General features: G+C 37.4%; 3 protein-coding genes and 1 non-coding gene across 6 annotated transcripts; 1 reads left to right on the top strand and 3 right to left on the bottom strand.

Annotated features, from left to right (window-relative positions):
• Positions 1-75: 75 nt before the first annotated feature.
• LOC119997433 (pathogen-related protein-like) lies at positions 76-2,753 on the bottom strand. Its single transcript, XM_038844454.1, has 4 exons — positions 1,059-2,753; positions 826-958; positions 455-753; positions 76-356 (listed from the first exon to the last, which is right to left on the bottom strand). Exons 1-4 carry the CDS (start codon positions 1,206-1,208, stop codon positions 207-209), a joined length of 732 nt encoding a protein of 243 aa, XP_038700382.1. The 5' UTR covers positions 1,209-2,753; the 3' UTR covers positions 76-206.
• Positions 2,451-2,534, bottom strand: LOC119998047. The gene has a single exon (XR_005468173.1). It is a non-coding gene; the product is annotated as a small nucleolar RNA Z221/R21b (small nucleolar RNA).
• Positions 2,754-2,999: 246 nt separating the features above from the next.
• Positions 3,000-7,917, bottom strand: LOC119997430 (protein LAZ1 homolog 1). Of its 2 annotated transcripts, XM_038844450.1 has the most exons (9): positions 7,720-7,913; positions 7,207-7,564; positions 7,049-7,105; positions 6,005-6,113; positions 4,867-5,051; positions 4,688-4,776; positions 4,212-4,467; positions 3,852-4,097; positions 3,000-3,663 (listed from the first exon to the last, which is right to left on the bottom strand). In XM_038844450.1, the coding sequence occupies exons 2-9, from the start codon at positions 7,345-7,347 to the stop codon at positions 3,367-3,369; spliced, it is 1,380 nt and encodes a 459-aa protein (XP_038700378.1). In that variant the 5' UTR covers positions 7,348-7,564; positions 7,720-7,913; the 3' UTR covers positions 3,000-3,366. The 2 variants fall into 2 exon arrangements, with proteins under 2 accessions (XP_038700378.1, XP_038700379.1); XM_038844451.1 differs by lacking the exon at positions 3,000-3,663 and having other exon boundaries at positions 3,883-4,116; positions 7,720-7,917.
• A 1,097-nt stretch (positions 7,918-9,014) lies between these two features.
• On the top strand, positions 9,015-13,285 carry LOC119997429 (putative UDP-glucuronate:xylan alpha-glucuronosyltransferase 3). Of its 2 annotated transcripts, XM_038844448.1 has the most exons (5): positions 9,015-9,232; positions 9,559-9,597; positions 10,757-10,966; positions 11,191-11,831; positions 12,098-13,285. In XM_038844448.1, the coding sequence occupies exons 1-5, from the start codon at positions 9,177-9,179 to the stop codon at positions 13,117-13,119; spliced, it is 1,968 nt and encodes a 655-aa protein (XP_038700376.1). In that variant the 5' UTR covers positions 9,015-9,176; the 3' UTR covers positions 13,120-13,285. The 2 variants fall into 2 exon arrangements, with proteins under 2 accessions (XP_038700376.1, XP_038700377.1); XM_038844449.1 differs by lacking the exon at positions 9,559-9,597.
• The last annotated feature ends 270 nt before the right edge of the window (positions 13,286-13,555 follow it).

The following is a 13,555-nucleotide window of genomic DNA, read 5'->3' as shown; positions in this document are numbered from 1 at the left end:
TCCAAATGGTCAATCCAGACTTGGGTCCGATGCCGAGGCCTAACTGTAGTGATTACATTTGATCCAAGAAAAGTGTTAAAAACAACTTAAACCATCTGAAAATGCTTTATTTCTCTTTGAAACATCCAATTCAAACATTACAAATAATAATAAAAAAAAACCCCCACACTTTAACATGATCATGCACAGAAGGAATGTTGCATTGATCAACCTGTGTTCCTCAAGACCGGGCAGCTTGATGCTGCAGCAGATGCCTCCATTTGAGCATCCAATTTAGGACCCTTTGAGAGAGGCCCAAGCAACTCTCCCGGGTCATAAAAGAACTCCACCTTCACAACTCTCATCTTCTCATCCACCTTTTTCAACCCCAAAACAAGGAAAAAAAGAAAAGAGAGTTTTGATTCAAGAGGAAAAAAATTGGAATTGAAGAAACAATAATAAAAAAAAAGTATACCTCAAAAATGGTCATGCCGTAGAATTGCACCAATTCTCCGGTAGGGGCATGGTCTTTGAAAGGACCTTCCATGTAACCCCAGTGCCTGAATTTGTATACAATCACCGGCGGACCTGAATAAACATGGAGAACCTCCACTGCAAATCCCCGTGGGAATGTCGTTGTAAAAGCCTTATGAGATGATTCTGCAGTTTCATCAGCAGGATTGTACAACCTTAACTCTTCAGGGATGGCAGTTTGCAGCAGAGCGTTATAGCCACCTAGTTTTTGCAATTCAGCTAAGCTAAAAGCTTTTCTTCCTGTAAAAGAAAAGACGTTAAATTTGAACAATTAATCTTGTTTTTGATTGAGCAAATCATGGATTACCATACCATTTAGGCTTAAAGTGAACTTGTTTGGGTCAACTGATTTGTAGTCATCAAGACATGCCTTGTGGAACAGCTCCATTTCATAAGTCTTCACCAGGTTCTGCACCGTTTCTTCAAGTGAACCAGATGACCATATCTGCCATGAATAAGTTCAATTTCAATTCATATCTTCTATTAAAGAAAGGGAAAAAGAAAAAAGAAAAAAGAGAGAGATAAACGGAGAGAAAGAGAGAGACCTTAGTTCTGCCTTGTTCGAAAAGCTTGTTGACAACATCATAATTGGGAGCAGCACCAAATCTCCATTTGGTGTTTTTCTCTCCTTCTCCATGTAAGAAGGAACGGTACTTATCTCCACCTACAACACCAGCTGATAAGGATTCTTCCATGTCAACTCAGTAGACAAGAAAAATGGGGGTTTGTTCTTCAATCTGAAATTTCAGGACAGGGGGATTTCATATAAAACAATATCAAGTCTGTTTGTACAAAGTGTGAAAAGAACACTAGGGTGGTGGTTAGAATGTCGGCATTCCTAACACATCAAAATTGCATATTAACAAATAGAGTTGTATTAAGAATGCAACCACCCTATACAGATAATACTATTCTAAGTATTGTTGATTCTAGATATTCCCCAATTTACCAATGAATCAATCCAGCAAATACTAAGTTGTATTAGAATTTTCAGTCAAATACATATTAACAAAATTGTCCGTTTTGAGTTATTCAATTATCATATATACATAGTGCCCACACTGTTTTGTTTTCATAAAAAGTTTAACTGCATAGTTACAATGAGATATTTAGGGTTACTAATACTTGATGATCTATCCATAAGGATATCAAAAAGGGCTAATAGGTTACCCAAATGTAAGGAATTGACTTCGATACAATACTATAATTTTCAACCCAATACACATTAAAATCTTGTTCATTTTGTATTGTTCAATTCTCCTGAATATATTGAATCTGCACACAACTTTACCTTCCTAAAAATTCATCTCAATAGTATTCTCACAAAAACAAAATCACAAAAACAAAAACACGTTTAATTATGAAGTTACCGTCGTATGTTTTCCTTTAAGAAAGGAGTGTATATTTTCCTTCAAGAAATCCCGTTGTTAATAATTAAGAAGTGAAATTATGTATGTTAACAGACTGACCTTTGCCAATGAATCAATCCAACAAATACTAGATTGACTTTGTGTGATTGAAATGTTCAGTACTCAGTAGACACTAGATACCATGGTCAGTCACACATAATTTGAGGCAAGGAGAGGTTGTTCACAACGTTTCAAGCCCTGGACTGCAAAAGATCTTTGTGATCGCTAATCCAAAAACAAGAAACCAAACAAAATCAAATCGGAAAAATATGAACTTTAAACAAATGTCGTCAGTCAATATTACGAACAACAATTTAGGGACTTTTTCTCTCAGAAAGAAAAATCAAAGCAGGGAGGAGGACCATCAGAAACCGAATGTAATCCCCAGAAGCAGAAACTGCTATGCGGTCCGCATCGTGGTTGAATCAAAGAAGATCCACATCACTTGGTTACCTCCTCTATGCTTTACATCAATTTCTTTCATAAACAAATCGAATCAACAAAAAACAAAACGAAGAAATTCAATAAGGGCTCAGATACGAATGGGTAATTCAGAATTTATCAGCACAGATTTCATCAGAGTGGTGCATGACTTGTTCCTCATCACCGCCCCCAAAATTCAACACATCTAATTCAAAACAAACAAAATCAAACGACAATTTATAAAATCTACACTAAAAAGAAAACCAAGACTCAGAATGACAAAGGTGCGTGCTTTCCTACGAGAGGAGGTTTCAATGAAGAAGAACGATGGCTGTGCTCCACTATTTATGTATTTGGAAGACGAAAACCCTAATGATCTCCCTTAAAACCGAAATGACGTATTTACCCTTGTCTTTCCAATTATCTCCTCCTCACCCTTAGGCCTTAGGAAGAAACTGATCCATGGCCCATGGGCTTAATAAATTAACTACTTCTTTGTATTACTTGCTCCCTCGTTCAGTTTGTTCTTAACCTCTTTACTCATTCGCAGAACATGCTGTATGAAGTTGAACAATCACAGTCCTTAACCTTTTTCACCACCTTCTTTTCCCAAAAAAGATCAGCTCCACCAGAGGGAACTGAAGAAACAAGCTATTGAAACAACTGAACTTCACTTGTAAAGCCAAAATCTGTATGATTTCCAGAACTGCTAACAATTAAGTATCCTCAATTTACAGAACTGATAAAAATGAAGTATCCTCCATTTACAGTGAAAATTGATGCGTCTCTTCAGCCTAGCAGACTCTGCAGCAAAACTTAAATAATTGTTCATCAACAATTGTTCCACTGAATCATTTCTATACATTTCAGAGTTAGAAGGTATTATTAGCCTATTAGGTTCTCTCCCTGGGGAGAAGGGTTTTGCAGGGAGACTTTTTAGACGTGGATATATCTACCAACATGATAGCAGAATGCCGGTTAGGTGTTGCTTCTATATTCATATAATCCACAGTTTTGAACATCATCTGCCACTTCTCCTCAAAGATGCAGTCCCTTTCGGATGATAATGTTGTCTGTTTCCATTAGCCAAACCACTGTCACTGATGCTCCCTTCATTAAGGTTATCATTAAGCTCAGAAAACTCTCTCGACCATGAATTCAAGGGGATAAGAAAACTATCATCCTTGGTGCTCTTCCTCTGCTCCTCGTGACGTTTTACATTTTCAGATATCTGATGAATGGTCTTATTTATCTTTGCAAGTCCCCTTTCAACTGGCTCAACAACATGTGAAACTGTGTACTTCATGTCGTCCACAATCTAGCACAACATAAGGAAAATGGAAGGGTAAGAAGCATGAGGTAAATAATTAAGTATATGAGTATTTGCCTTACCTCAAAGACTTCAACAATCCGACCATCTAAAGGATTTAGCTAAAGATAAAAATAGAAAGACTGTAGATAAAATATGAATGCAATAAATGGGGAGGTAAAAGTTAACCATCTTACAATTTCACCACTACCGAGGACCACATCACGAACACTCTGCGGGAAATTCAGACGCTTCTCTGTCTCATCATGCCGAGCCAGGCGAACTCTAGTAGTTCTTTCACAATCACGAACCTCCTCTGGATCTGGAGGTGTTCCTAGAGATGCATAGTCCGATAATACAGCTACATTACGAACACATCGATCTCCTTTCTTGTAGGGTACCGCAGGGAAGACGTAAAGATGCACAACAGCAGCAACTCCCATCTGCCAACAAGTATTGTATCTTATAGGAACCCAAAAGAAATAACTACTATTTTCAGAGACTATATTCAGATTTTTCCACTTGAAAATGGTGACAATAAAAAACTCTTTACATACCTCTATGCAGATGATATAGTCTTGTATACGTGTTTTTAGCTCTTGCGCCAAAGACCCTTTGAAGGCTCCCATGGAGAACAAAAATGCGATAGCAACACCTTGCCACCACGTCAGGAAAACAATTGACTTGAACGTCAGAAACTTGGCGAGGGGTTTAATTGGTTGTAATTTGTCTTTAATTACGGAATAGAATTGTACAAGGCAATACAGGGCCCATGTCTGACTGAAATTGAGAATAACTGCCAAGTATGGATAGCTGCAAACAAATAGGATTCATGTCGGAAATAAGGAGCATGATGACTATAAAAAAATTCAGTTTACCATGTTCTGACAGAAATAATAATCAGGTTACCTAGTTAGTTATAACAAGAAAACAGAAAATTACAAGAAGAAACCAAAAGGTCAAACTCAGACACTCATTTCGTCTATCATGCAAGAACACCGAAATAATACCACAGTGAATAAGGATGTCCTACCCGTATCTCCACTCAAATTTCCCCTCTCCATAAACCCCAAAAGCTTCAAGAATCATTGCTATAAGTGCACAAATCAGCTTTAATATCATCTGGAGATCAGATCTTTCAATAAGTGACAGAAACAGCAACAGAAAGTGAAGAACCAATGAAATTAAAATAAGATAAAAGTAAGCACATACATACTGAACAATGCCGATTTTGACAGCATGGTAGAAGTCCGCGCCAAGATTCCAATTTCTGAGCAAGCAGTTCAAAGGAAAAGGATGTTCTACTTCTCCATAAGCGTACGAGTCTTTCAAAAGAGGGGTGCTGGAATCGATTAAGGTCTGACTTTCCATAAAATCAATTGTGCTTTCCTCCCCACCTTAGGAAAGAAAATTTTATGCACAATAAGGAGAGGAAAGAGAAGAAAAAGTTTTAAAAAAAAATAAATCAAGGGTGATGCATAAAATCAGTTGGCTGTACTTCGCCTGAATATGTACACAGACAGAAAATAATGCATATTTACAGAGAGAAATCTCTCAACAGTGACAAACATATTTAAATGAGTATTGTACATCTATGTGAAACTAAAGCCAAGCAATACTTAAATGCAATATGCATCACCTTCCTCCGAGATCTACATGGCATAGCAATGGTCATCAGACTGTCCGAGTTCTACAGCAACTTCGATATAGTTCCAGACTCTTTCTAAACAGGGAAGTCTCTAATAGAAATATTACCACTGCGGCTTTGCTACGTTCTCAGTAATAAGTAATAACATTTAACAACACCGCAATATTTTCCTTTGAAGCAATGAAATAGAAAATTTCTACTTCAGTGAGTTTGAACTAGCAGTTTCTAACCAAATTTCATCATGCCACATCAAAAAAATAAAATAAAAATTGAATGATCTTATTGAAGCACCAAGAAGGCACAGCCGAAACTAGGAAAGCTAAACTAATGGCCTCAAAAACTGTTACAAAGTAAGGAAGACAAAATTTTGACACAATGAAACCAATTATCTATAAATACGTCCATCGAGGCATGCTTAAAGTTAAAAATCCTATTATTTCTCTCGAGCCATATCAAACACATACCGCATTCAAATTACTGTCATGAGTCCATTTCTTCATGCTGTAACCCTTATAGATCATTTCAAAAATCGATATTTCTTATAATGATGACCTAAAAGACACCAATCTATGGAAGTTGGATCCATGAAAACAATTTCGGAGGAAAAAAGGGGAGATCTTATCAGCAATTTCAATGTTGAAATATTATTTTCACAGAACACAATCAATGCAATATAATTGCCACCAAATGAAATCAGCATACCCAAGCAGGCTATCAGATATCTCTCAAAGCAATACAAAGCAAAAGCTTCATAACAGTCTCGAATTGCTTCCCAGTTGAATGCAGAACCTGAATCCAATAGTGATAAAAACTGCCCAAAGATGAAATAGAGAACCATGTTTCAGAATCACCCTAACAAATTCATTGTTAACAACTAAGCTGGACAAGCTGAATTAAAGTGTATTGTGCTAGCAGTGAGAAAAAGCGTTCCTAAGTAAAACAACAGAAGACAGAGAGTCAGAGAGATATAACTAGAGCAGAATATAACATCCTCAGTTCTCATTCAAGAATAAGAATTGCCATCACTTGATTATAAGTTAGCTTTTGCTCATCCATATTTTTGGAGAATACATAAGACGGAAAGCGGAAAAAATGATGTTTTCCCAATATGAAAATCCTTTTCGTTTTTCCACATGATTTTATTTTAAAAAATTTAACTTCATCATTTGTTTTGAAAGAAAACCATAATTTTCAAATGTTGCATCATATTAACTAAATATTGCATATTTTTGAATGATCACCGCAGATTATATATTTTCCATTGTTTACCATATTCATGTATCGCATGCCATGACACACCCCAAATCTTCCGTGAAATATAACTTATTGGAATGCCTAAAAAATCGAGCCAGATACTGATTTGTCTTCAACCACACACACAAAATCTTGTAACGATTACTTATAAATTTCATAATTGCAGCTTTTGAACCTGGAAATGCCATAGATTAGCCTCGTAAAGCATTTGAGCTACAAGCCACAATAAAAATGGCCCAAAGAAGTAACAATAAAAAAATAACGATGTGTGAAAGTGAAACAAGGTCAGCCTGTAGAAAGGTTCCACCAAGCTCTTGAAAGTGCAATCGACGACCAGATAATTTTTTCTTTTTTTACATTCAAGCAAGTACATCTACAAATAATCTACTTTAAGACTATCAAATGCACAGAAATTAGTAAACCATCAAAAAGTATGAAATCAAGAAAGAAGCAATAAAAGAGGGGAAGGCATAGATGGGTTTCTTTGCATACCGATTCCAGTGCATAAACAGGAACCATTAGAATGAGCCCAATCAGAAACTTCTGCTCCTGAAATCAAATGTTACAAGGAAATAACATATATAAGCATAATCCCAAAATGGAATGTAAAAAGAATAAATAAAAAGGAATGTAGAATTTAAGGCAAAAACCTCCGGCTGATTATAAGCAGCTAAGTGCTCAAAGATTAGGTACATTGACAGGACAAGAGCAACAAGTACAAATATACTGGCACTGAAGATTGGCCAGCTTAAGGTTACAGAGGAATCAGCACCCAGATTTAAGGTCAACATTTGCCCCGATTTGCCAGACAATTCAACCAGTGGGGAAACAAAAGGCAAAGACTACAATGCCCCCTCACAAGCCATTGTGAAAAACCATAAAACGAATGCGATACTTTCTGATCAATCGTAGAATATGCTTAACCGTTTCGCAAATTGCTCCGGAGCATCAGACTCATCAAAAAGAAGAACACATCTCACTTTCTCCGACAAGAAACCTACTTTTCTTCTGTTACACAAAATACAAATCAACAGTGAAAACTCCGAAAGGCAAACCACATTTCACAAAAAATACATAAGTAGAGAAACCAATAAGGAAAGAACAAGCAGAAAACCCTAGACCACATCATAAATCAAATACAGAATCGACAAAGTAAATCCAACCTCTTTAAATCCGCATAGTTTCGTAACGTGGAAGAGGTTCGAGCCTCCTGGCCAGAGATTTTCCCGTAAAATCGACCCTTGATCGTCACGCCGAGAAAGAAAGATCGTTTACGGGTCTGTGCGAGTCGTTGAAAGGAAGGTATGACTTGGTGGTCAGGGGAGGCGGTTGCGCAAAGCTTTTCTGCAACGTGGATTCCTTCATCAGTACTCATATGGGACTGGAGAAGGGCTACTCTCACCGCAGCAAGGCAAGTTTGGTTCTAACTTGATGTATTTGCTGCGAATGGAGGAGTTCCACGTTGGATGTTTTGGATGATATGTCAACCTGTGGCGTTGCACTGCCTGACCCAACGTCATTTTAGTATAAGGATCGTAACATTGTTTATCTAATTAATTAATTATCACGTGGAACTTTCTCTCCACCCGAGCAAGTGTCCACGGCAGCAAAGAAATATGTTCTGAAAGCCAGGTCAGTGAGAAGTACCTGTTGACGTGGCGGTTGAGTGTGTGCAAAGTGTGCAACTTCTTTATATCAACTTTTTTAAAGTTAACCTTATCACCAGTATTATCAGACCCGGACCGGCCCATCAGTCGAATTGCCTCACCCGGACTTTTATACTGAAGATGGGCCGATTCTGTTGTTGGCCGGAACACTCATCTGACCCGCATCAACAGTCAAATAAATAGGGTTAGGACTTAGGACTAGGGAGGAGTGATGGACTATCCAATCCTTTTGTCTTTTTCTTCTTTTTTTGTGTTTTTCTGATTTGGCCCAGCCCATTTATGCCTATGGAACAGGTGTAGACTTGTAGTCAAATTATTAATTAAAAATTAATTGCTGTTGCAACTTTCTGTTTTTCACATATTATAAATTGAATCCCCAACTAATCTCCTTTCATTATCAACTACTACTCATCCCATTCAAAAAATCATCAACTACTCGTTGAATTATTTATTCGAATATAATTTATTTTTAAAAAATATCAGTTAGAGATTAGCTTCAATTTCAAAAGCTGTAAATATTGATTACATGAGTTGTATTTCCAGGGCATGAATGTAACACCCAACACCATTAATTCTAGCCACTTTTTTTTTTTTTTTAAATTACCTTCATGTTATTTCCTTTTGATAACAATGTCCTGTTTTCACTTCGAGTTTGCGGTAACTGTCTTGTTTTTATTATTGACAGCATTTAGAAAATAAAATTTGAAAAGAAAAACATTAACTGAAATTAAAAAGATTATTAATTTTATTTTCACCAGTCTAGTCAATACTGGTACAGTGGTAATACGCTGTGAAATTTAACACTTCAAAGTCCGCCATCGCCAATCACCGGACGCAGATTTCATGTCTCTCTCTTTCCCCTCAATAAACAAACACTACCACGCACCAACTCTCTCTACTCCTCGAAATTGTTTATGAGAGTTTGATGCACATATGCCGCAGCTGAATCGAAGATGAGAGGAGCCTCCCCCAGTCCGATTGAGGCCAGGCACCGCCCTTCCTCCTCCTCGTCAGTAACTTCCTCCCTCTCTCTTTTATGTATTCTGATAATTTCTTGGAGCATTATATATGCTTGTTTCTTGCGTTTACTTTCGTTGACTGTCCTTGGCATTCGGATTGTACTTCATCATTGTCGAGCAGTGTTCGTGCTTCGGATCTATTGCAATTATCGATTTTGTGTTGCTGCTATAGATATATATTTTTTAATATCCGTGTTTGGTTTGGTTTGGTTTTCGTTTTTTGTGCTAGGCGTGTTTGCGTTGTTTGTCAGTGTGGAATGATCGGGTTTTTTTTTCTTCATGATATTATTGTTGACTCTTTGATTCTATGAATTAGGTCTTTTAAGTCTCAGGATCTCGATTTGGTACTCGGCAGGTACGTTTCCAATATTAGCAAATTATGTGATTTCCTGCATTTTGGCAGTTATGCTTATGGATAAAGAAATTTGACTTCGCTCTCAAACATGAAGAATCAACTTTAGTGTTAACTTGTTTATTCACACACTATAATCTCCTCATCTTACTTTTTCTTTATAATTATGTTTAGCATTCCCTTTCAAGGTTGTTGCTCCTATTAGAAGAAACCAAAGAATAATCAGTTGTGTATTATACTTCTATTGATGATTACATCGCATCTTTTAGAGTCATCATATTGATTCTTTCTGTTTGGCTCTTTTGCAATCCTCTGATAAACCAATTGAAGTATTTCACTGCTAGAATGAATGTATGAGACAATCTATAGATTTAGGTTTGGCTTTGGTGTCTCCAGCACTCTTTAGGTTTAGCTACAACAGAATAATTACAATTTAATGATTTTGTGGTGAATGGTGACTTGGTGAGTGATTCCACATTTCGAAAGCAAAAGGGCAAATGGAGTGGGCACTTGAATAGAATAGTAATATGATGCTTTTTCTCCATTCATCGTCTTTAGGCATTGATGCTTTCTGCACTAATTGCCAATTTGACAGATAAAGTTTTCTTTTCAAATTTGACAAAGAAACTAAAAATATATGAAACTCTGTCTTATGTGTAGAATAACTAAAGAATCGCACTAGTGTTTCTGTGAATTCTATTTACTGCATTGATTTTAACTCAGTTTTTACATTAGGGAATTTGTTATGCATTGGATGGATTTGGGGGCTCCACAATTCCCTAGAGTCTTCAATTCATATATATCATGGTGGAGAAAAAGTTGGACAAATTTTAAAAATGGAAAAACAAAAAGGTGTTATGATGTGGCACACCTCCCAAACCATTGGATTCAAATTGTAGACTCTACAATTTTAAACGAATTGCGGATCCGGAGTGGATGCCCGAAGGGAATTATTACGTCAACTGTCAGTGTTGTGGTCAGTGCATTTGCCCAAAAAATATCGTTGATTTTTCAAGCCACAATAGCACAGGCCTTCACTGTCAATTCATACTTTGTTTGCCTCGTTGGATGATTTTGTTTATCTTGTATTTGCCATTTTGGCATTCTTTTGTTTCTTTCATAAATAAGGTGTAATGTATTGATGGACACCTTCTTGGAACAGTGAAGAGACGAACAAAAAAAGATTCTCAAGAGATTGGGACCTGAAAGATGATGAAAAGGCCCTGCATCTTCCCATCCAATTTAGGAAGTTAAACTGCAAGATATCTCCCTTAAAAGTAGCGCTGGTCATCATTGTATTGGTAGCTTTTGTCACTTTCTTGCACTCTCCTGCAGTTCACATTACAGATCGTCCATCCCATATTAATTCTTGGTATGTTTTTTTTATGAATATTTTTATTCATTTTTTGTTACCAAAATTTTTTCGACCTTCTCTAAGCTTTCTTTTGTTTTCTTATCTTCTTTTTGGTTGCTGAATTTGTTTCTTTTCACCTTTGTGGTAATTAAGTCATTTGGCTAATGGTCGCCTAACCTTTTCTTCCCTAAAAAGGATTGACCTTTTTTATGATATCTTGAATGGAAAATTATTACATGCAGGTCACCAAGTTTTGTAAACAGGTGGATTAAAGAGACTAATGCAATCGATTCGCATTATATATCAACTTTGGAGGTCAACTGGGATAAACTTTCTGATATTATTGAGAGACTGAATGACCGCAATCTGTACCAGGGTGTTGGCTTGCTAAACTTTAATGACAGTGAGATTGATCAATGGCAGCAGCTGATACCAGATGTTGAGCATGTTGTTCTGCTTTTAGACCATGTCTCTACGAACATCACTTGGGAATCACTGTACCCCGAATGGATTGATGAAGAGGAGGAATTTGAGGTTCCTACATGTCCTTCTTTACCCTGGCTTCAAGTTCCTGGAAAGCCTCGTATGGATCTTATTGCTGTCAAGCTCCCATGCAACAAGAATGGAAAGTGGTCAAGAGATGTGGCTCGTTTGCATTTGCAGCTTGCCACTGCCAGGCTTGCTGCTTCAAGTAAAGCTTATCATCCAGTACGTGTGTTATTGGTGACTGATTGCTTTCCAATACCGAATTTATTCACTTGTAAGGACCTTGTTTTGCATGAAGAGAATGCATGGCTGTATGAACCCAACCTCAATGCGTTAAGGGAAAAGGTTCAGCTCCCAGTAGGTTCATGTGAACTTACTGTTCCTCTCAGGGCTAAAGGTCAGATTTAGACATGTTCGTTACATTTTCTGTTTCTCTAATTTACTCTTAAAATTTTGTGCCTGTATAGCCCTTGGTATGTTTAGTTGAATTATTTATCGTGTGCATTTGTCATATGCTGTTGACATTTGTCACATGCTGCATATGCCTGTTCTTGTTATTTTCATTACTCAAAGGTCTTTTTTTTATTGTATTGGTAGTCTGGGAAGCATGTTGGAACTGTGTTTCTATAGGTTCAAGAAACTAACTAAAACCTTCTGTAACAGATAATTTTTTCTCTGAAAGACCTCTCCGAGAAGCATATGCAACAATTCTGCACTCTGCACATGTATATGTTTGTGGAGCAATTGCTGCTGCTCAGAGTATCCGAATGGCAGGTTCAACAAGGGATCTTGTGATACTTGTCGATGACACAATTAGTGACTATCACAGAGGGGGTTTGGAGGCTGCTGGGTGGAAGATCCATACAATCCAAAGAATCAGGAACCCTAAAGCTGAACGTGATGCATACAATGAATGGAATTACAGCAAATTCCGCCTTTGGCAATTGACAGATTATGACAAGATCATTTTTATTGATGCTGATCTGCTTATACTCAGAAATATTGATTTCCTCTTTGAGATGCCAGAAATATCTGCTATTGGAAATAATGCTACGTTGTTTAACTCTGGTGTTATGGTGGTAGAACCATCAAATTGTACATTCCAGCTTCTTATGGATCACATCAATGAGATTGTTTCCTATAACGGTGGGGATCAAGGGTATCTTAATGAAATTTTCACATGGTGGCACCGAATTCCAAAGCACATGAACTTCTTGAAGCATTTCTGGGAAGGTGATGAGGAGGAAAAAAAAGAGAAGAAAACTAGTCTTTTTGCTGCTGATCCTCCTATCCTTTATGTCCTCCATTACCTGGGTAATAAACCATGGCTATGCTTTCGGGACTATGACTGCAACTGGAATGTAGACATTTTGCAGGAGTTTGCTAGTAATATTGCTCACAAGAGGTGGTGGAAGGTGCATGATGCCATGCCGGAGAATTTGCAGAAGTTCTGCTTACTACGTTCTAAGCAGAAGGCACAATTGGAGTGGGATCGGAGGCAGGCTGAGAAAGGAAATTATACTGATGGCCACTGGAAAGTCAAGATAAAAGACAAACGACTAAAGACTTGCTTTGAGGACTTCTGCTACTGGGAAAGCATGTTGTGGCACTGGGGCGAGACAAATTGGACAGACAATGCAACTGCTACTCCGTCACCACCTGCTATTACTACTGCCAGGCTCTAATTCTTTGTGACCCTGCTTCTTCATACTTACAAATTACATGTAAATGATACAGGAGAGCACAATTGAGTTTCCCCAAATGTTTACATTGTGCACAAACTCTACTCCTCTGCGCCCTTGATGCAAATGAAGCCTCTTGTTATGATGTCTTATCCATTGATTTTCCTAACTCTAGCATTTGCCTTAAATTTTACTGTTGTGTTTTGTATATGTAGTTAGAATTTCCCTGATTCGCCTGATGCTGTCCTGGCGACTTCTTACTACTTTGAAGCTCACGTAAACTCCACCACTTTCCTCTGGCGGTTTAGATCAAAGCATTTGGACTACGTAGGCTCTGGAGTCTGGGTTTCTGGTTTCTGTCTCTCATCTACTCTTGGTAGTGGAAAAGAAAAAGAATGTAATCGTTTTTAAGAGCTTCTTAGAGAAGGATTGCAAATCC

Source organism: Tripterygium wilfordii, chromosome 4 (assembly GCF_013401445.1).
Source record: "Tripterygium wilfordii isolate XIE 37 chromosome 4, ASM1340144v1, whole genome shotgun sequence".
NCBI classification, from domain to species: Eukaryota; Viridiplantae; Streptophyta; class Magnoliopsida; order Celastrales; family Celastraceae; genus Tripterygium; species Tripterygium wilfordii.
The sequence above is the reverse complement of the archived record's forward strand: the minus strand, read 5'-3'. Positions and strand labels throughout refer to the sequence as shown.

Bases quoted from the DNA above. Each gene is read 5' to 3' on its own strand.
- LOC119997433 (XM_038844454.1), bottom strand. From the start codon at position 1,208: ATGGAAGAATCCTTATCAGCTGGTGTTGTAGGTGGAGATAAGTACCGT. The intron at 959-1,058 runs GTCTCTCTCTTT...TATTCATGGCAG, and splicing joins TCGAACAAGGCAGAACTAAG to ATATGGTCATCTGGTTCACT. The intron at 357-454 runs GTATACTTTTTT...GGGTTGAAAAAG, and splicing joins ACGGCATGACCATTTTTGAG to GTGGATGAGAAGATGAGAGT.
- LOC119997430 (XM_038844450.1), bottom strand. From the start codon at position 7,347: ATGTTGACCTTAAATCTGGGTGCTGATTCCTCTGTAACCTTAAGCTGG. The intron at 4,468-4,687 runs GTAGGACATCCT...ATTTGTTTGCAG, and splicing joins AAATTTGAGTGGAGATACGG to CTATCCATACTTGGCAGTTA. The intron at 3,664-3,851 runs GTAAGATGGTTA...ATGTTGTGCTAG, and splicing joins TCCTCGGTAGTGGTGAAATT to ATTGTGGACGACATGAAGTA.
- LOC119997429 (XM_038844448.1), top strand. From the start codon at position 9,177: ATGAGAGGAGCCTCCCCCAGTCCGATTGAGGCCAGGCACCGCCCTTCC. The intron at 9,598-10,756 runs GTACGTTTCCAA...TTCTTGGAACAG, and splicing joins CTCGATTTGGTACTCGGCAG to TGAAGAGACGAACAAAAAAA. The intron at 11,832-12,097 runs GTCAGATTTAGA...CTTCTGTAACAG, and splicing joins TGTTCCTCTCAGGGCTAAAG to ATAATTTTTTCTCTGAAAGA.